We start from the raw sequence: 23407 nt of genomic DNA, 5'->3' as shown, positions 1-23407 counted from the left end.
CTTCCCAAATTCTTAAATATCAATATTTGATAAATACTGAAATTCACATAAGGTAAAAATGAACTACTACAATTATACATTAAAAATACATGACAGCATCATTTTAGGAAGTACATAATTTATTACATGTGAGTTCATAATAAAACGGATACTTGGGAACTTTAAAAATGAGTTATGAGTAACAGATGTGAAATTCTCAAATCCTGAAGCCTGAAATACTAAAATTATTGCATTTAAAAAAAAAACCTCTTTCTCATGATTAGCATAGTTTGAAAATTATGATGCTTTTCCAAGGGAAAAAGGAGGAATTAAAAAATAGACACGTTGATGAAGGCAATGCGTTCTCCCCAGCTGGCTTTATGCTCCACTGAAGCTCAATATTGGATCATCTTTTCTTTACTTACAGGAAGCTGTCACTCTTCTGGTTTACAATAACCCTCCAAACAGAATGGAAAACGCTTGTGCAAAATGGCCCTCTACGCAGGTTTTACCATTTTAATACACTTCTGGTCAACCGCTTCCCCAATTCTAGGGTTCTGTGAGTGAACGCTGAATAATTCTAAATATTTTCCAGATTCATCATGGAGGCTGCTTTTCTTCTCTGCACTGTAATCGCACTGAGCTGCAATTGAAATGAACCACCAGTAAGTAGTTAGCTTTTTCTATGGAAAATCTTAGACTAGTACAAAGTGTAATGCATCACAACTTACAATTACTGAAAATAACTTTATTGCAAGGCGTCTTGTAAGAGGTCACTTCTTGTGTTCATTTCTCTTTTACTCTTGAGACTTTAAAATGATTACACTAGAGATATGTGTGTCAAGTATGACTTTCCATAGCTCAGTGATATACTTACAATTTCAAAACATATTTAACGGATGAAAGGCATCTAGATAAACGTTAACCAGGAAAGAGACTAGAACACAAACTAAGTGCAAGCCAGCACAGTGCAGGGCTGATAATAAAAAGATGATGACAGGTCATAATAAGTTTACTGAGAAAATAATCCTTAAATATTAAGTTGGAACTGATGACATAGACACAAGGTGAAAAATATCTAACAGTACAAAAGAGCACACAGCATAAAGAAAGTCTTCCCATCTCCCTCCTTCATTCCACATCCCTCTTTCCAGGTACAACCACCACTTCCAGCCTCTAAACAAATTTCTTGAAGTATCCTACGTGAGAATACATGCACATTATTGCTTCACTTTTCTTGAAGAATGATAAAGCACTCTACACAGCCTTCATGTTTCCCCTACTAAGCAGTCTCCGTTATTCCATCTGTCTTTCATCTTCTGTGCACTCTGCTCCACTGCAGCACTTCTTTTGGGTTGTTGTTGCTTAGCTACTCTGTTTAGAATAAGAGCCTTTTATCATATACTGCGACTATTTTTCTCAGTTTGTCACTCACATTACTTTCATACGCAGAAATCTGAAATCGTACATAGTCACATTAGTTTATTTTCATAGTTTCTAGGGTTTGTGTCACCACGCCGGTTTTTAAAAATCCCATACAGTGAAAAGAACACCATGCGGCATTCAGTAGTTTAGAGTGATGCACTCTAACCATCTATACCATCGTCCCAAGATGGATGAAGGCCCTACAGAAATCATTGATCAGAACAGCACGTTCCCAGCATGACTCAGTGACTACAGTGCAGGGTTTGTGCTGAGCCAATGAGGAGAGGCTGGACTGCCTGAGTAAAGACAACATGTGAGAGACAACAATAATATTTTAACCCCTTTACTTTACTGAATATCAAGCCCTTGAATGTGAACGTGAAGTCGCTCAGTCATGTCTGACTCTTTGCGACCCCATGGACTGAAGCCTACCAGGCTCCTCTGTCCATGGGATTTTCCAGGCAATAGTACTGGAGTGGATTGCCATTTCCTTCTCCAAGGGATCTTCCCAACCCGGGGATCGAACCTGGGTCTCCAGTGTCGTAGACAGACGCTTTACCGTCTGAGCCACCAGGGAAGTCCCTTAGCAGGATATTATTTCTAATAGCAGTTCCCAATTTCTGGAAGAATATGGGAAAGTTGGAAAGGATTCAGAGAAGGCAAAGATAAAGATTTTTAAAAACTGAATATATGTCTTAGAAACAAAGTTTATGAGTTGAATACTTTTAAAATTAAAAAAAAAAAATACTAACCCCAGGGAATAAATTCCTCTTTGTGTCTGGGGAAAATGGTCAATGATTACTTTCTGTCTACAAATGAGAACAGAATGGCAGGAACAAAAAATTTAAGGAAAAATCTGTAAGGCAGTTACTGACAAAATATTTTTAAAAAGGCTCACAAAGAGATTAGGAGAATCTGCCATTGGAGAGTTTAAATAACAGGAGAAATATTAGCATGGACTGTTGAGGTTTAATGCTATTGGGAAAGGGATGGGAGTAGATACCAATTGGATTATATCATCAAGGTTCTGTAACTGGACCCTTGTTACTGTCCAACTCCAGGGAGCTGGTTTTCAGTTCAGTCTGTTCAGTCGCTCAGTCGTGTCCGACTCTTTGCGACCCCATGAATCACAGCACGCCAGGCCTCCCTGTCCATCACCATCTCCCGGAGTTCACTCAGACTCACGTCCATCAAGTCCATGATTCCGTCCAGCCATCTCATCGTCTGTCGTCCCCTTCTCCTCCTGCCCCCAATCCCTCCCAGCATCAGAGTCTTTTCCAATGAGTCAACTCTTTGCATGAGGTGGCCAAAGTACTGGAGTTTCAGCTTTAGCATCATTCCTTCCAAAGAAATCCCAGGGCTGATCTCCTTCAGAACGGACTGGTTGGATCTCCTTGCAGTCCAAGGGACTCTCAAGAGTCTTCTCCAACACCACAGTTCAAAAGTATCAATTCTTCGGTGCTCAGCCTTCTTCACAGTCCAACTCTCACATCCATACATGACCACAGGAAAAACCATAGCCTTGACTAGACGGACCTTAGTCAGCAAAGTAATGTCTCTGCTTTTGAATATACTATCTAGGTTGGTCATGACGGCAAAATGATAGGATACCAAAAGAGGAACTCCCCAGGTCATTAGGTGCCCAATATGCTACTAGAGATCAGTGGAGAAATAACTCCAGAAAGAATGAAGGGATGGAGCCAAAGCAAAAACAATACCCAGTTGTGGATGTGACTGCTGATAGAAGCAAGATCCGATGCTGTAAAGAGCAATATTGCATAGGAACCTGGAATGTCAATTGGTCAAACAAGATAAGGCAAGGGTGAATGTCGACATTCTAGGAATCAGCGAACTAAAATGGACCGGAATGGGTGAATTTAACTCAGATGACCACTGTATCTACTACTGCGGGCAGGAATCCCTCAGAGAAAATGGAGTAGCCATCATGGTCAACAAAAGAGTCCAAAATGCAGTACTTGGATGCAATCTCAAAAACGACAGAATGATCTCTGCTCGTCTCCAAGGCAAACCATTCAATATCAGAGTTATCCAAGTCTATGCCCCAACCAGTAACGCTGAAGAAACTGAAGTTGAATGGTTTGATGAAGACCTACAAGACTTTTTAGAACTAACACCCAAAAAAGATGTCCTTTTCATGATAGGGGACTGGAATGCAAAAGTAGGAAGTCAAGAAACACCTGGAGTAACAGGCAAATTTGGCCTTGGAATGCGGAATGAAGCAGGGCAAAGACTAATAGTTTTGCCAAGAAAATGCACTGGTCACAGCAAATACCCTCTTCCAACAACACAGGAGAAGACTCTACACATGGACATCACCAGATCGTCAACACCGAAATCAGACTGATTATATTCTTTGCAGCCAAAGATGGAGAAGCTCTATACAGTCAACAAAAACAAGACCAGGAGCTGACTGTGGCTCAGATCACGAACTCCTTATTGCCAAATTCAGACTTAAATTGAAGAAAGTAGGGAAAACCGCTAGACCATTCAGGTATGACCTAAATCAAATCCCTTATGATTATACAGGAAGTGAGAAATAGATTTAAGGGCCTAGATCTGATAGATAGAGTGCCTGATGAACTATGGAATGAGGTTCATGACATTGTACAGGAGACAGGGATCAAGACCATCCCCATGGAAAAGAAATGCAAAAAAGCAAAATGGCTGTCTGGGGAGGCCTTACAAATACCTGTGAAAAGAAGAGAGGTGTAAAGCAAAGGAGAAAAGGAAAGATATAAGCATCTGAATGCAGAGTTCCAAAGAACAGCAAGAAGAGATAAGAAAGCCTTCTTCAGCGACCAATGCAAAGAAATAGAGGAAAACAACAGAATGGGAAAGACTAGAGATCTCTTCAAAAAAATCAGAGATACCAAGGGAACATTTCATGCAAAGATGGGCTCGATAAAGGACAGAAATGGTATGGACCTAACAGAAGCAGAAGATATTAAGAAGAGGTGGCAAGAATACACGGAAGAACTGTAGAAAAAAGATCTTCACGACCCAGATAATCATGATGATGTGATCACTCACCTAGAGCCAGACATCTTGGAATGTGAAGTCAGGTGGGCCTTAGAAAGCATCACTACAAACAAAGCTAGTGGAGGTGATGGAATTCCAGTTGAGCTGTTTCAAATCCTGAAAGGTGATGCTGTGAAAGTGCTGCACTCAATATGCCAGCAAATTTGGAAAACTCAGCAGTGGCCATAGGACTGGAAAAGGTCAGTTTTCATTCCAACCCCAAAGAAAGGCAATGCAAAAGAATGCTCAAACTACTGCACAATTGCACTCATCTCACATGCTAGTAAAGTAATGCTCAAAATTCTCCAAGCCAGGCTTCAGCAATATGTGAACTGTGAACTCCCTGATGTTCAAGGTGGTTTTAGAGAAGGCAGAGGAACCAGAGATCAATTGCCAACATCTGCTGGATCATGGAAAAAGCAAGAGAGTTTCAGAAAAACATCTATTTCTACTTTATTCACTATGCCAAAGCCTTTGACTGTGCGGATCACAATAAACTGTGGAAAATTCTGAAAGAGATCGAATACCAGACCACCTAACCTGCCTCTTGAGAAATCTGTATGCAGGTCAGGAAGCAACAATTAGAACTGGACATGGAACAACAGACTGATTCCAAACAGGAAAAGGAGTACGTCAAGGCTGTATATTGTCACCCTGCTTATTTAACTTATATGCAGAGCACATCATGAGAAACGCTGGACTGGAAGAAACACAAGCTGGAATCAAGATTGCTGGGAGAAATATCAATAACCTCAGATATGCAGATGACACCACCCTTATGGCAGAAAGTGACGAGGAGCTAAAAAGCCTCTTGATGAAAGTGAAAGAGGAGAGCGAAAACATTGGCTTAAAGCTCAACATTCAGAAAACAAAGATCATGGCATCTGGTCCCATCACTTCATGGGAAATAGAAGGGGAAACAGTGGAAACAGTGTCAGAGTTTATTTTTTTGGGCTCCAAAATCACTGCAGATGGTGACTGCAGCCATGAAATTAAAAGACGCTTACTCCTTGGAAGAAAAGTTATGAGCAACCTAGGTAGCATATTCAAAAGCAGAGCTGGTTTTAAGTAGGCGTTTTCTTTACCACAGGGCTTCCCCTGTGGCTCAGCTTGTAAAAAAATCTGCCTGCAATGCAGGAGACCTGGGTTTGATCCCTGGTTGGGAAGATCCCCTGGAGAACGGAACAGCTACCCACTCCAGTATTCTGGCCTGCCACGGACTGTATAGTCCATGGGGTTGCAAAGAGTCGGACACGACTGAGCAACTTTCACTGTCTTTACCATGGTCCTTAAAAAAGATAAACTTGAAGCTTTAAAGACTGTGATGTAGAAATTTAATTTCTATGTACCTAATTACCTATTTACCACTTAATGACCATGCTAAGAGCTTTATATGTGTTAACTCCTTTGATCTTTCAATAACTCTATCAGGGAGGTGTTATCATCCTAAACATGAACAGACTGAGGCTTAGAGATGTTGAACCTGCCCAAGGTCACATGGCTAATTAATGGTATGAGGTTATTTGCCGGACACCAAAATACCTCCACTCAAGATACTGCCCTGAACATGTTGGCTCCTGTAACCTTATAATCTAAATGAATAAGTGAATTCTTAAATAATGAGCTCATCCTTCAGTCCATAATTTCATAAGAAATTAAATTTACCTGATAAAACTAATTACTTTTAAGAAGGAAAGGTAACAGAAGGGCAAGTTATGATTGGATTTTGAGAGCCATGCCATGCTCATACCAGAAGCAGATTAACAAAAAAATCTATAAATATCACAAACTTAATTCTGTGAGTATTTAGGGTTAATTGCTTTACTTGCTTTACTATATATGAAATTATCCAAGAATAATGTTAATTATTAGACTAATAATATCTAAGAATAATGTTAATTTTGATCAAAACAGTAAATTTATAACCAAATATAATTAATAATACACTTGGTTTGTTTCTATCTAAACTATCTGTTTCCAGCCTATCTTTATAATCACTAAACTCCTCTCATTTTGTTCCTAACAGGAGAGACTATTTGCTCCTACTTTAGAACAAATGGCCCATTTCATTTACGTGATATGTGAGCATTATGAGTAACTGTCCCTTATTATTTCATGGATGTTCTGCATTTTCTACTCTATTTCCCATTGGACAACTTTTATGTGGTATTTGAGATTTATATGGTCACATACAAATGTCCATTAAATGAAGTCAAACCTATAAGCTAGGTAATTTTTTTTCGATTTAAAAACTGCAATAAAAACAGTTAGTGCAATTTGGAACACTATATTCAAAGCAATGTAATTCACTTTCAAATTTCTCAGTGAATACCTGCCTAGTTTTAGGCAGAACATAATTCTAGAGCAGTGCTTACTGTGAGAGTTGCTCTATATGATGCTGGCAAATATGACAGTCATGCCTTCATGCAGCTTTTGAGCATCTGAAATCTGACTAGTGTGAGGATTTCAATTTAATTGACTTAAATTTAAACAGCTGCTAGTGACTACAGCTATCCATATCGGACAGTGCAGTTCTAGATTCAGGTGATGTTTATTTCTGTTTCTAAAGTTTACTTTTTCAATCTCAAATATTAAAGAGACTAATTTTAAGTAGCTTAGTCAAATAAAAATAAAATACTAGTTCTCTGGAAACTGTTGAGGAATGTTTTTAATCTGTGACTTACTCAGACTCTCATCATCCAGGAATAATGAGGCTGCTTCCTACCTGCTGGGAGGCCGAAGCAGCTCTCTGTTCCGCTTCACTCAGTCGCCTCTGAAGTCTGTTGGATTTTTCCTGATGCTCTAGAATTAACTTTTCATTCTATTAAGGGGAAATACAAGACAAGTTAGAGATCTGTACGTGGCATGGAGGTGTTTCATGGAATTATCAATGAAAAATCTGAACATCATTTTATCACTTACAAAATGCAATGACAATATATCTCCAAATTCTTATTTTTCAAGTTATGAACGCTAAAGCTCAAAGCTGGTTTTACATTATGACTAAATTGGTGTCCTCCCCGCCCCCCCCCACCCACCGCTGTCACAAACCACCAAAGAAAGTGAAGTAAATCCAAAGCAAAGTGAACCTGAAGTTAAGACGAGGACGTTCAGTTTGAGATGCTAGAAAACTGCTCTGCCGTCACCTGCGAGTGTGAGAGCACAGACCTGGGCCTCACAAGCAGAGTGTCACGAGGGGCGGGCTGAGTCTGCATTTTTGTCAGGCTCTCGGGTGATGCGGACACTGTTGGCTGGGGCGCTCAGAACCACTGTGCTCGCAGAGCTCCCAGGGAAGTGGTGACATCTTGCACACATTATTAAGTCAAGGAGCAGAAAATACTCATTCCAAAAATCCTGATTTTTACAGAATTAGACTTATCTTAGGGCTTCCCTGGTGGCTCAGCAGTAGAGAATCTGCCTGCAGTGCAGGAGACCCAGGTTTGATCCCTGGGTCAGGAAGATCCCTTGGAGAAGGGAATGGCAACCCACTCCAGTATTTAGCCTAGAGAATCCCATGGACAGATGAGCCTGGTGGGCTACAGTCAATGGGGTCACAAAGAGTCAGACACGACTGAGTGACTAACATTTGCACTATTGAGACTTATCTTAAATGATTTACATGCTGAAGTGAAGTTGCTCAGTCGTGTCTGACTTTTTGCGACCTCATGGACTGTAGCCTACCAGGCTTCTCAGTCCATGGGATTTTCCAGGCAAGAGTACTGGAGTGGGTTGCCATTCCCTTCTCCAGGGGATCTTTCCGACCCAGGGATTGAACCCAGGTCTCCTGCATTGTAGGCCGACGCTTTACCCTCCGAGCCACCAGGGAAGCCCTGCTGATATGTTGAAAGTATTACTTAAAAAAGAGAAGGTGGGGCTTCCCTGGTGGCTCAGTGGTAAAGAAACTGCCTGCAATGCAGGAGAAAGTGAAAGTGAAATCGCTCAGTCATGTCCGACTCTTTGCAACCCCTTGGACTGTAGCCTATCAGGCTCCTCCGTCCATGGGATTTTCCAGGCAAGAGTGCTGGAGTGGATTGCCATTTCCTTCTCCAGGGGATCTTCTCAACCCAGGAATCGAACCCGGGTCTCCCGCATTGTAGGCAGATGCTTTACCGTCTTCCTTGGTGGCTCTCCTGCAATGCGGGAGACATGGGTTTAATCCCTGGGTCAGGAAGATCCTCTGGAGAAGAAAATACCAACCCAATCCAGTATTCTTGCCTAGAACATCCCATGGATAGAGGAGCCTGGAGGGTCAGGCACAATTTAGTGACTAAAACAACCACAAACAACAGTAATAAAAGAAGAAATCTTTTCCAAGTTTCCCAATACATCTGCATATATCAGAGGGTATCAGGGTCAACGGAGTTATTAAGGCACTAGTAGGGGTTGTGTTATATTTAAAGAAACACCCTGAAGCCCTTATCCCCTTGGCTATGGATGCAACCTTACTTGGAGTAGGTTCTTTGTTGATGACTAAGTTAAGATGAAGTCATTAGGGTGGGTTCTAATCCAATATGACTGGTGTCTTCATAAGAAGGGGAAATTCGGACACCGAGACTGACATGTACAAAGGGAAGAACATAGGAAGACACCATCAGCAAGACAAGGAATGCTTAAGGCCACTGGAAGTGAGGAGGGAGGCCTGAACAGACTGTCCCCTGGGGAAGTCAGAAGGAACCAGAGCTGCTGTCTTCCTAAGTCTGGACTTCCGGCCTCCAGAACTGTGAGTCAGCCAGTATCTGCTGACTGAGTCACCCCAGCCTTTCTTCCTCTGTTAGAGCAGCCTCAGGCAACTACACAGGCATCAAGACTGTCAATCTGTCACAACATGGTGTAATGCAGACAAGTGCAAGCAATCTATCAATTAAAAAATGTATTAGCCTTCTCCACGCTTAACTACTAGCCTAAAAAAAAAAAAGTCTATGCACACACAGAATTATTATATAGTTTTTTTGAACTAGATAGTTCCTGTGTCCCAACATACAAGCGATAAGAGTGAATGTCATGCCTAGTAATACAAAATACTGAAATAACAGTATCTTGTTAAAATGTGCTTATTCTATTTCTTATTGTGCCCAAAAGCAAAATTAAATTGTATGAACACTATTAGCTGCTCCAATTTACCAAGATGTTTAAATATGTAGTCTTAAATTTAAGAGGCACATCATTAACATTAGAGAAAACCTGAGGAAAAACTGCCATCCTCTATACTAATCATTTTCATAGTTACAATCAGATGATATATAAGGTACATATTTCTGTGCTGCTACCATAATGGTGAAGGCAGAGTCCAGATTAGATAAATCATAATATATGCAAATGTTCTTTTTCTAACTGATCATTTGAGTTGCTTTTGATCTTCCAAAAAAATAACATTACTGTGTTGAATATTTTCCTTTAAAATTTTTTTTCATATTTTAAATTATTTCCTTAGGACAGATTCGTGGAAGGGGGAGCTACATCAAAGAGTATTTTAATGGCTATGCTCTAATTGTTTTCTAAATTTCTCATGTCAATTTATAATGCTATAAGACTGAAGGGCAATGACTTCACTAATGCTCCTATGGAAGGCCATAGAGAGCTAGTGGGCCATACAGCCTGTTAATGAAATTCCAAGAAATATGGCAGAAGTTAAAACATCAAATAAAGAAGTAGAGTTCTAGAAAGTTCTAATTATAATCTAGAAATTGTTTAACTCTTTTTCTTCAACGAAAACAACGATAAACCCTTGTTAACTTTAGTTCTAAAGCATTAATGTAAAGGAATGCTTTCATATATTCCAGTAGGCAAAAGTATTTCCTACATGTCTTTCTGATGGATTAAAACAAAATTAGTGGAACTGGGTTAAAAAAAAAAAATCTTAGACATGCACAGAAATAAAGAGGATCTGAAACAGCACAAGCTATACTGGTGAAACTGAAATAGGAGCTCTGTCTGTCATTTAAATATGATGAATCACTGACGTCCAAAGCTTTTATTCGCATTATATTATGTGTGGACTTTTAGTGTTATGTATGATGATTTCTGCAAGAAATACTCACATCCGCGTGGTCATTTCCAAGTAGAGAATTAATTTGGACTTGGCTCAGGTAAGATTCTATAGCATGCGCTTCCCAGGAGGGCCATTATCTTACCTCAACTACCTTTTCATTTGCCATTTCCAGCTGAGAAAGCAGCTCTTGGGTATGAAGTTTCTGTCGACTCAGCTCACTCCTATTAATCAAGAGAGAGGAAAAAGAAAAGAAGAAAAAACCATTACTATAACTGTTCATAAACCTAACAAAATAGAATCTTTATTAGTGAGGTACATGTTCATGTTCTGAACAAAAAATATCTTGTGTGCAAAATAAAAGTTGCTTACTAATAGGCCATATCTGGAATGACTCATTTCTTTGTAAAATACACATATATTCTGAAGCATGGTAGTACAACAGCAAGAATACACTTAACACTACTGAACTGTTCACTTAAAATAGATTGAGACAGTAAATTTTACAATTTAAATAAAGGTTAAAATTGTCCATTTTATATTAGGTATATTTTACCACAATAAAAAAATCTAACCTCCCCTCACATATTTCAAAAGTGCCAAAGTATCCCTTATGTCACTATCTTGAGATATTATTTGGCATTAAAATAAAAGTATATTCATGTTAAACATACAGTATTGTTTTTAATGTTCATATGGCGCTTCTTAGAGAAGCTCAATTCTTGGAAATTTAAGGTAATGTTAATCACTCCAAACACCATTTCAGCTTAGTATATTCAGGATTAAAATATAAGTTTTGGTTGTTATTTCATCTTTTTTTGTTGTTGTTCAACATATAAGCATTGTATTTCCTTTGGCCAAAGATAATCTCAAAAGTCCCAGGTTAGAAGCAGATACAATGGAGACTTTAAAATAACTTTTACAAGATCAAATTAATCTGAGTATTAAAATAGTTCATTCAGGACTGGTTTTTATCCTCTGACATTACTTCTGCTTCTAAAATAAATCAGTAGATTAACACTGCCAGTTATCAGCTTTGACTTTTTTTCAAAGTGAGCCTAAAAACCTGGTAAGTTCTGCAAGTGTCCTATATTTGAATGGATAGTTGTTAAAATCAGCAAGCTATTTGTTATAAATACATAGGACAGAACAAAAAATGTCCACAAATCAATTTCACAAATATCTACTGACCACTCTAGCATGTGGTGTAAACACCTGGGTGTGCCATAATAGAACTTAGAGACTAATGGGGAATGGCTTATTCCTACTCAGTGGCTTCATCAGTACAGGTCAGGTCACTGACAATGAGGAGCTTGAGCACTGGTCACTGAGTGCGTGACAGACAAACTCAAATGTTTCACCTTAGCTAGTTTTGGTGGTAACAATACCAGGTGGTGCTGGGGGTAAAAAATCCACCTGCCAATGCAGGAGACATAGGAGACGCTGGTTTGATCCCTGGCACAGGAAGATCCCTTGAAGGAGGAAAGGGCAACCTCCTCCAGTATTCTTGCCTGGAAATTTCCACAGACAGAGGAGCCTGGTGGGCTACAGTCCATGGGGTCGCAAAGAGTCAGACATGACTGAGCATGCATGCACACATATGACAATAAGGTAGGATAAATTGCTGTGCTTAAAGTATCTCGTGTAGCTTACGGGCTTCCCAGGTGGCACTAGTGGTAAAGAACCCACCTGCCACTGCAGATTAGATGTAAGAGGCATGGGTTAAATTACTATTACTCCTCAACATAACAAGCAAAATGACTAATGTGGCCAGCCTTCTGGGCTGAATGTAATTAAACGGTATGCACATCAGTGCTAATGAGAAATAACCTCTGAGTACTATGGAGAGGAAGATGATACAGTGATCATATTTATAAAGTTGGCCAACACTCAGTTTATACAATACCTTTTCAGACAACACCTACTGCATGATTTGATACCTATGCTATTTGCTTACCCATGACAATTTATTTGAATAATACAAATAATTTCTCACAAAATTTAGGATCACAATGATACAAATTATTAACTTTAAAAAAATGCATTTTTTAAAATCGGAGGATAATTGCTTTACAATGTTGTGTTAGTTTCTGCCATATAACAACATGAATCAGCCATCAGTTCAGTTCAGTTCAGTTGTTCAGTCGTGTCTGACTTTTTGCGACCCCATGAACCGCAGCACACTAGGCCTCCCTGTCTATCACCAGCTGCTAGAGTCTACCCAAACCCGTGTCCATTGAGTCGGTGATGCCATCCAACCATCTCATCCTCTGTTGTCCCCTTCTCCTGCCTTCAATCTTTCCCAGCATCAGGGTCTTTTCAAATGAGTCAGCTCTTTGCATGAGGTGGCCAAAGTACTGGAGTTTCAGTTTCAACTTCAGTCTCTCCAATGAACACGCAGGACTGATCTCCTTTTGGATGGACTGGTTGGATCTCCTTGCAGTCCAAGGGACTCTCAGTTTTCTCCAACACCACAGTTCAAAAACATCAATTCTTTGGTGCTCAGCTTTCTTTATAGTCCAACTCTCTCATCCATACATGACCACTGAAAAAACCATAGCCTTGACTAGACGGACCTTTGTTGACATAGCCATAGATACACATATATCCCCTCTATCTTGAACAAATTATTAACTTTAAGTTCCTTTTCATCTGTGTAAATGTCTATTCTATTGTGTATCAAGCAGTCACCCTCACTGGACAGTGAGCAACACTGCTCTCCACCAAGAAAGTGGAGATAATGGTAATGGTAGTAATAATAGCAAACATTCCCTTGCTTACTCTGTGTGGTGGTGCTAGTGGTAAAAAACCCACCTGCCAATGCAGGAGATATAACAGACATGGGTTCAGTCCCTGGGTTGTGAAGATCCCCTGTAGCAGGGCATGACAACGCACTCTAGCACTCTAGTATTCTTGCCTGGAGAATCCAATGGATAGAAGAGCCTGGCAGGCTACAGTCCATAGGTTGCAGAGTCAGATATGACTGAAGTGACTTAGCATATCGCTATTCTAAATACTCTAAACTAAAAAGGTCAATTTTCATTCCAATTCCAAAGAAAGGCAATGCCAAAGAATGCTCAACTACCACACAACTGCACTCATTTCACACACTAGTAAAGTAATGCTCAAACTTCTCCAAGCCAGGCTTCAGCAACACGCGAACCTTGAACCTCCTGATGTTTAAGCTAGATTTAGCAAAGGCAGAGGAACCAGAGATCAAATTGCCAACATCCGAGGGATCATTGAAAAAGCGAGAGTTCCAGAGAAACATCTATTTCTGCTTTATTGAGTATGCCAAAGCTTTTGACTGTGTGGATCACAACAAACTGTGGAAAATTCTGAAAGAGATGGGAATACGAGACCATCTGACCTGCCTCATGAGAAAATCTGTATGCAGGTCAGGAAGCAACAGTTAGAACTGGACATGGAACAACAGACTGGTTCCAAATTGGGAAAGCAGTATGTCAAGGCTGTATATTGTCACCCTGCTTATTTAACTTACATGCAGAGTACATCATGAGAAACGCTGGGCTGGATGAAGCACAAGCTGGAATCAAGATTGCCAGGAGAAATATCAATAACCTCAGATATGCAGATGACACCATCCTTATGGCAGAAAGTGAAGAAGAACTAAAGAGCCTCTTGATGAAAGTGAAAGAGAAGAATTAAAAAGTTGGCTTAAAGCTCAACATTCAGAAAACTAAGATCATGGCATCCAGTCCCATCACTTCATGGGAAATAGATGGGGAAACAGTGGAAACAGTGTCAGACTTTATTTTTGAGCTCGAAAAACACTGCAGATGATTACTGCAGCCACAAAATTAAAAGAGGTTTACTCCTTGAAAGAAAAGTTATGACCAACCTAGAAAGCATATTGGAGAAGACAATGGCAACCCACTCCAGTACTATTGCCTGGAAACTCCCATGGACAGAGGAGCCTGGTAGGCTGCAGTCCATGGGGTCGCGTAGAGTCGGACATGACTGAGCGACTTCAGTTTCACTTTTCATTTTCATGCACTGGAGAAGGAAATGGCAACCGATTACAGTATTCTTGCCTGGAGAATCCCAGGGACGGAGGAGCCTGGTAGGCTGCCATCTATGGGGTCACAGAGTCGGACACGACTGAAGCGACTTAGCAGTAGCAGCAGCAGCAGCAGCAGCAGCAGCAGCAGCAGCAGCAGCAGCAGACAGCACATTAAAAAGCAGAGACATTACTTTGCCAACAAAGGTTCATCTAGTTAAGGCTCTGGTTCTTCCAGTAGTCATGTATGGATGTGAGAGTTGGATTATAACGAAAGCTGAGTGCCAAAGAATTGATGCTTTTGAAATGTGGTGTTGGAGAAGATGCTTGAGAGTCCCTTGGAGTGCAAGGAGATCCAAGCAGTCCATCCTAAAGGAAATCAGTCCTGAATATTCATTGGAAGGACTGATGTTGAAGCTGGAACTCAAGTAGTCTGGTCACCTGATGGCGAAGAACTGACTCATTTGAAAAGACCTTGATGCTGGGAAAGATTGAAGGTGGAGGAGAAGGGGACAACAGAGAATGAGATGGCTGGATGGCATCACTGACTCAATGGACATGAGTTGGGAGTAAACTCCGGGAATTGGTGATGGACAGTGGGGGCCTGGCGTGCTGCAGTCCATGGGGTCGCAAAGAGTTGGACATAACTGAGCGACTGAACTGAACTCTAAGTGCTTTATATAAACTAATTCTCTAGCTTTCATAATAACCCTGTGAGATACCCATTTTTACACACAAGACGATTTAGAGGCAGAGGCATTTACAAATCAAGTTAAGTAACTTGCCTGGAGTCACACAGCTAGTCAGCTGAGAGTCAGGATTGGAAAACCAGGCCCTTTGATTCTAGTCTGTGCTCTTAGCCTCTCCCCTGTAACCACGGCAGGCAACTGCTGAATGTTGGTTAGATGAGTAAATAAAAGAGAATGTTTGTGTGTGTAAGGGGTATTTTAAGGAGCATTAGATACTTACCTGGAAATCTGACAAATTATATTTTTACTTCTGATTTCTTCCCTAAAGCTTCAGTCCTATACTCAAATTTAACATAACTAACATCAAACTTTTCGTACTACCCTATGATCTACTTTCTCAGTGCTGAGATACAACCTACTTTTCATCTTCCTACTCAGTCTTTATACTGACAACATCACTGCTTACGTTAAAAACTGTAAAGTTGATTCTATTTCTCGCTTTTTCTTGAACGCAACATCTAGTTTGCCCCTAAACAGATTCTTCTGTGCAGTAGTATTTCTTGCATCTAATGTTCATTTCTATTCAGTGTGACCATCACAACAAGTTCTTATAACTTAATTTTTAGATTTACTGCAGCTGCCAACTGCTTGGGCTTCTCAGTATCAGGTGAAAAACTGTATGCAAAGCATCCATCGGTGCATACAGAGGTGCTCAATTAACAGTGTACTTTTCCCTAAATGCACCCACCACTGGGTATTTCTCCTTCTAAAGCACCACTTCAATAATTTGCTTCCTTGATCAGTAACTTCCAGTGGCTCTCTGCTACTGGACAAAACAGTCCAAATTCTTGAGATGGACATTCAGATTCTTCTAAAACTTTGTGTAATTTATCTTTCCAATCTTCTCTTCAATAGGAACCTTTCAGTTCAATCAGTTCTCACTGTCTCGCCAACAGAACACATATGTGCCATCTCTAAGCTCATGTTCACGTCATTTTCTGTATCCTCTTTTGTGGATCTTCCACGAAAATCCTGCCTACTCTTTAAGATTCCACCTTTGCTCCACTTCTTTCCATGTCTCCTTCCTGGTTCACTTTAATCCAGACGGTTCTCTTCTCACAGCAATGTGTTAATGCTTATTTTATGTAGAAGACATTTGGCAATTGCCTACTGTAATTCTAATGGGTGGTTTATATATGTGTGTATGCGTATACAAGTACACACACACACACACACACACGTGCCCCCAATTATAATAGAAACTTTAAAAGGGGATTGTTTTTAGTTTCTACCGTATATGCCAAAGGACTTTACCCACAGGGATTTAATAAATATTTGCAGATTTATGGCTAAATTTTCATAGGGAACTTAGCAGTTAGAAAATGTATTTTAGATAAAGATTTTAAAAAATGTACTTACAGTCTGCTACTTTCTCCAAAGGACTTGAAGAACCCAAGAAAAGGTAATTTTTTAGTTAAGCATTTCCTTTAAGTTTCACTCCTGAATGAAATTTTAGAAGGTATTAAAGGCTGGGGAGAAAAGTGATTTCACCAGCTCTGTCCCTTGAGACCTTCCTAGAGCCTGCCTGTCAGTACTTTGCAACTCCTTATTTCTCTGTCAGGATATTTCACTGCAGGGATAAAGGAAAGACTCAGGAGGATGATCTGACTCTGTATTATCTATGAGAAAATGTCTCTTCATTAGGGAACATAATTGAGAATTCCCTAGATCATTAGTGATTTAGGATATACATAAAATAAAGCTTTCCAGAAAGTTTCACAGTGGTATTACATTTCAGACTCTAGCCAACTAAAGCTATATAATCTCTTCACTGGAAATCTTTAAAAACAGCAATGTCCGTATCTATCGGGGATGATTTAAGTGCAGCCGGCCAGGAGGTACAGAGATAGACAGCATTTCCAGTTTCTGTGTGACATCATGGCAGCTAAAGATCACTTTATACTAGCCACAGAATTTAAATGAAACTGTACCCAAGTTATCCATAATTTCTAGCATAGTATATAACACGTTATAAGGTTTAAGGTAAAATTATCTTCTACCGACTTCCTATAACTACAGAAGAAATAGGCATTCTTTATAACCCCAATGGGAACTGCTTAGTCCATTGGTGTCCTAAATAATTTTCAGTTCACAGATATCAATTCATGTGCATGTGAGAGAAAATCCTAGTCACGCCTACAAAACATAATTGAAAAACTAGTTGTAAAAGGTAACTAATTTACTACCTTCTGTGCAGAGAAAATTTCACAGAACGATTCATAAACAAATAAATGAATGCTGCATTTACTAAGAAAATATTAGAATCAACACTGGGAAGTCATCCAGTTCCTCAACTGGAGACAGAGGTGGGTGAAGAGTGAGCACCAAGGCCAGGGCCCTTCCTCTGGCCCATGGAGAGGCTTTGGGTAGGTTCACAAACACCCTGAACTATACCCCAGATCTTCATACTTATCCTGTGTGGGAAGAAGATCCAGAGTCTTCCTCCAATTTTTAAGAGGTCTGAGCACTAAGGAAGGATAAGGATTTTGGCTGAGCTTTTTGCCTGGAATATACAAAATTCTGAAAGAATTTTTTTCCCTTTAAAGTATGAGCATACTGATTGGAGTGTTTTAATGTTGAATGTCTTTCTTACACAAGCCACATCCATAATGATATCATCTAATTATTTCCACTTTTGGTTTCATTACAGTGGTACAAGAATTTAAAGGCACTTGGCAAACAATTCAAATACAGAATTATTCTAGATTGTTACAGTATTCACCCTATTTTACAGTTGCTTATCTAGACTTAATTCAATAGCATATTCTCTAAAGTATACAATTCCATTTAAAAAGAAACAATAACTTTTCCTTTCTACTAACATATCACTGGTTTAATTATGTATTTCTGAAACTGGCATATAACCTGGTTTGGGAACAATCACACTGATATTGACAGTGTCAGACAACACTAGAGTATCTAAGTTGATTAGACAAGAGCATGCAGAGTGCCTTGGGCATTGGTCAGCACGCTTTCTACAGAAACTTCACTGGTTGATGATGCCCATGATTAAGTGGACATCAGCCAGGAGGGTTTTCCACTACACCTGATACAATTAATATTGTACTTTATTATAACCTTGGGCTTCCTTTGTGGCTCAGCTGGTTAAGAATCCACCTGCAATGCGGGAGACCTGGGTTCGATCCCTGGGTTGGCAAGATCCCCTGGAAAAGGGAAAGGCAACCCATTCCAGTATTCTGGCCTGAAAAATTCCATGCACTGAACAGTCCATGGGTCAGACATGACTGAGCGACTTTCACTTCTATTATAACTTCAATGCTGCAAAATAGTAGTTATTCTCATCTTATAGATAGAAAAATTAAGACTCAGAAAAGTTAATGTTCCTAAGGTCAGGCAGTGACTGAAAGAAAAAATGAGTTTCATACTAAATCTTTTTATCAAAATGTTCTCTCAACTAAAGCACATTGCCTCTTACCTTAAGCCCAATCATTTACAAGAGGTATTATTAAAGTATGTCTGTGGCATAACATAATATCAAGATCTATAGGCAAAGTGAAAAAAATTTAATCCCGAGTATGCAGCAAAATGGTAACTGCAAAAACTGTGACCTCAAAAGACCTAAATATGAAAACAGGTTTCAAATTTCATTGAGTTAACTAAAAACACCACAGGTTTGCAGGCCAGTTTCATCAATATCAGGGCAATGTTGGTCACAGTCCAGGTTCCTTCTTTCCCAATCTGTACTTAGATCCTCCTAAAGTGATCTCATTTAGGCCATGACCCTGTCCAATATGCTACTGGAGAGAAGTGGAGAAATAGCTCTAGAAGGAAAGAAGAGGCCAGGCCAAAGCAGAAATGACTCCCAGTTGTGGATGTGTCTGGTGGTGAAAATAAAGAACAATATTGCATAGGAACCTGGAATGTTAGGTCCATGAATCAAAGTAACTAGAAGTGGTCAAACAAGAGATGCCAAGACTGAACATCCACATTTTAGCAATCAGTGAACTAAAATGGACTGGAATGGGCAAATTTAATTCAGATGACCATTATATCTACTACTGTGGGCAAGAATCCCTAAGAAGAAATGCAGAAGCCCTCATGGTCAACAAAAGAGTCCAAAATACAGTACTTGGGTGCAGTCTCCAAACTACACAATGATTTTGGTTCGTTTCCAAGGCAAACCATTCAATATCATAGTAATCCAAGTCTATGTCCCAACCACTGATGCTGAAGAAGCTGAAGTTGAATGGTTCTATGAAAACCTACAAGACCCTCTAGAACTAACACCAAAAAAGATGTCCTTTTCATTAGAGGGGACTAGAATGCAAAAGTAGGAAGTCAAGAGATACCTGGAGTAACAGGCAAGTTTGGCCTTGGGATACAAAATGAAGCAGGGCAAAGGCTAACAGTTTTGCCAAGGTAACACGCCGGTCATAGCAAACACCCTCTTCTAACAACACAAGTGACGACTCTACACATGGACATCACCAGATAGTCAATACTGAAACAGACTGATTATATTCTTTGCAGCCGAACTAGGAGAAGCTCTATAGAGTCAGCAAAAACAAAATCAAGAGCTGACTGTGGCTCATATTAGGAGTGTCTTCTCGCAAAACTCAGACTTAAATTGAAGAAAGTAGTGAAAAACACTAGGCCAGTAAGGCATGACCTAAATCAACTTCCTTATGATTATACAGTGAAAGTGACAAATAGATTCAGGGGATTAGATCTGGTAAAGAGAGTGCCTGAGAGAACTATGGGTGGAGCTTTGTAACACTGTACAGGAGGCAGTGACCAAAACCATCCCCAAGAAAAAGAAATGCAAAAAAGGTAAAATGGTTGTCTGAGGCAGCCTTACAAATGGCTGAGAAAAGAAGAGAAGTGAAAGGCCAAGGAGAAAAGGGAAGATAAACTATCTGAATGCACAGTTTCAAAAACATCTACTTCTGCATCACTGACTATGCCAAAGCCTTTGACTGTGTGGATCACAACAAACTGTGGAAAATTCTTAAAGAGAAGGGACTATCAGACCACCTTATCTGCCTCCTGAGAAACCTGTTTGCAGGTCAAAAAGCAACAATGAGAAACAAACATGGAAAAATGGATTGGTTCAAAATTGGGAAAGGAATACGTCAAGACTGTATATTGTCACCTTGCTTATTTAACTTACATGCAGAGTACATCATGTGAAATGCTGGGCTGGATGAAGCTCAAGCTAGAATCAAGATTGCTGGGAAAAATATCAATAACCTCAGATATGCAGATAACACCACCCTTATGGGAGAAAGTGAAGAGGAACTGAGGAGCCTCTTGATGAAGGTGAAAGAGGAGAGGGAAAGAGCTGGCTTAAAACTCAACATTCAAAAAACCAATATCATGGCATCTGGTCCCATCACTTCATGGCAAACAAATGGGGAAAAAAATGGAAACAGTGAGAAACTTTATTTTCTTGGGCTCCAAAATCACTGCAGATGGTGACTGCAGCCATGAAATTAAAAGACGCTTACTCCTTGGAAGAAAAGTTCTGACCAACCTAGACAGCATGTTAAAAAGCAGACGTTACTTTGCCGACAAAAGTCTGTATAGTCAAAGCTATGGTCTTTCCAGTAGTCACACACGTATGTCTGAACTGGACCATATAGAAGGCTGAGTGCTGAAGAACTGATGCTTTCAAACTGTGGTGTTGGAGAAGACTCTTGAGAATCCCTTGGACAGCAAGGAGATCTAATCAGTCAATCCTAAAGGAAATTAACCCTGACATTGTGGAAGGACTGATGCTGAAGCTGAAGCTCTAATACTTTGGCTGATTCATTGGAAAAGACCCTGATACTGGGAAAGACTGAAGGCAGGAGGAGAAGTGGACAACAGAGGATGAGATGGTTGGATGGCATCATCGACTCAATGGACATGGGTTTGGCAAGCTCCGGGAGTTGGTGATAGACAGGGAAGCTTGGCATGCTACATTCCACATGGTCACAAAGAGCCAGACGCAACTGAGCAACTGAATGACAACATGAGCCTAGAGGAATACGAATGAGCACCTCAAAACAACCTGTCCAAAGTGGCAACCACTTCTTCTCTGTACCTTCCCAAGCTTCCTCCCTCCCTCGAAGGACATCATTACTGTCTACCCATATGCTCAGGTTAAAGCTTCAGCACTGTCTTTGATTCCCTCCATTTTCTCAACCCTTATGTTTGACTTATTGTAAGGTTTACCCTGTGAAAGTGAAAGTTGCTCAGTTGTGTCCGACTCTTTGCAACCCCATGGACTATACAGTGCATGGAATTCTCCAGGCCAGAATACTGGAGTGGGTAGTCTTTCCCTTCTCCAGGGGATTTTCCCAACCCAGGGATCAAACCCAGGTCTCCTGCATTGCAGGCGGATTCTTTACCAGCTGAGCCAGAAGGTTTACCCGATGCCCCCTTAAAATATTTCATAACTGCCCATTTCTTTCCATCTCCACCCACCATGTTCTGTACTAAGCCACTGTCATCTATTGCCTTAAATACTGTCACAATCTAATAGCTGCTTTCCCTCTCTTTGCCCTTTCTGTAGTTTATTTTCCACATAATTGCTAAAGAGGCCTTTTCAAGACCTAGAAATGATTAAAATTCTCCAGTGATTTCCTACTGCTGCACTTTGGACTTTAACTTAAAATAGTCCTACTTAAATATCTTGCTTAAAACTAAGTAAAAGCAGCTGACTTATTATAGCCTACAAGATTTGCAAGGTCTGATCCTTGCCTAGTTCCTCACCTTGACAGCATTCTCTCTCCTCACTCACTATATTTAACACGGGGCTGCTCCCTAACACTGCACCTTTGTACTTACTATTGTTCTAATTACCATCTGCCTGGAATACTTCCTTGGCTTTTTCATATAGTTGATTTCTTTCTATCATTTGAGCCTCAGCTTAAATATCACCTTTTTGGACTACTTTTTAAGAAACTGTCCAGCCCTTGTAGCTCCCAACCTGTCTGAATTATCATCTCTCACACCACTGCATTTGTTTTCTTCATGCAATTTAAAATACAAAGAATCATTTTGTTTACTTATTAGTTTACCTTCTTATTATTTCTCTCCCTATCCTGGAATGAAAGCTCTAAAAGAGAAAGTACATCCACAAAGCTTAGAACAGTGTCTGGCACACAGAAGGTGATTTTTAGCCCTGGTAAATTTTAGTTAATTCCACAGAATCAGTTAATTAGTCCATTCAATCAGAACATTTCCAATATCCTACATCTCACTTTTTCAAAGTTTTCGCTACTTACTTGTTCTCATATCACAACTAATTACATAATTCGGTGATTACATTTAAAGTAGCCATCAAGTGGTGTGATAAAGTGAGGAGACTACTGCTACAAAAACCAATGGCTACAGAGCTTGATTTATAGAAATCATCCACAGAAAGCTTATTTTATTTGAAGAATGAACTCAAAGTTTCAAAGAACTGTATAAATTTTCCTCATAACACATAGTTTTAAATGCTGATCTTAGGATAAGATTGATAGAACTATAAAGTCTACTCGTTCAATAAATACTGAAGTGAGTGTCTTTGCTAGGTGCTATGGAGACGAGGAAGAACAAGATCCAGTTCCTGCCACAGTGAAGCTTAGGAACAACCAGAAACTGTGAGAAGCTATGAGGGTTATGCTACAGGCAGTAAACGCTATAGAAAGTTCACAGTGCTATGGGAACACATATGGAGGATTAGGGGATTAGAGCTGTCTCTCAGAGGAAGTAGGTTTTTAAGCTGATATATGAAAGATAAATAGGAGTTAGATGGACAAAAGCAGGGTAACGAAGAGTGTTACAATCAAATCCATGTGTGAAGGCCAGGAAATAAGAGGGGATAATAAATTTAGAAACCTGAAAGGAAGCTCAGTGTGAATGGAACAGACTGTTACTAGGATATGGGGGTGGGGGTGAGAGAGGAAGAAGCTGGGAACAGAGAAATACAGCTTGGATTTTATATGTATAAGGTAATATAAGGAAACACAAAGGTGTTACATGTCTTGATGGGAAGTGGAGACTTAATTATCAGTCCACTGGGGAGGTACTGAAGTATTTTAAGGAGAGAAGTGACACGAAAAAATCAGAGAATCTTGCTGATTATAGCAGGAAAAATAGTGAGTAAACATGACTGTAGTAAATTAGGGGCTTTTAGCAGTAATCTAGGTGAGCAGTGTTGATAGCCTAAACTGTTGGAGGGAAATGGACGGATTCAAGAGTTACTTAGGAGGCAGC

General features: G+C 39.9%; 1 protein-coding gene across 1 annotated transcript in view; it reads right to left on the bottom strand.

Annotated features, from left to right (window-relative positions):
• Positions 1-559: 559 nt before the first annotated feature.
• Positions 560-23407, bottom strand: part of SCLT1 (sodium channel and clathrin linker 1) — a 249471-nt gene continuing 226623 nt past the window's right edge. The window contains exons 19-21 of the mRNA XM_052655079.1: positions 10575-10653; positions 7169-7264; positions 560-622 (exon numbers count right to left, since the gene is read on the bottom strand). Coding sequence (XP_052511039.1) covers positions 560-622; positions 7169-7264; positions 10575-10653 — 238 coding nt within the window. The remainder of the gene's footprint in view (positions 623-7168; positions 7265-10574; positions 10654-23407) is intronic.

Source organism: Budorcas taxicolor, chromosome 17 (assembly GCF_023091745.1).
Source record: "Budorcas taxicolor isolate Tak-1 chromosome 17, Takin1.1, whole genome shotgun sequence".
Taxonomy (NCBI): Eukaryota; Metazoa; Chordata; class Mammalia; order Artiodactyla; family Bovidae; genus Budorcas; species Budorcas taxicolor.
This window is presented reverse-complemented; position numbering and strand designations above follow the sequence as displayed.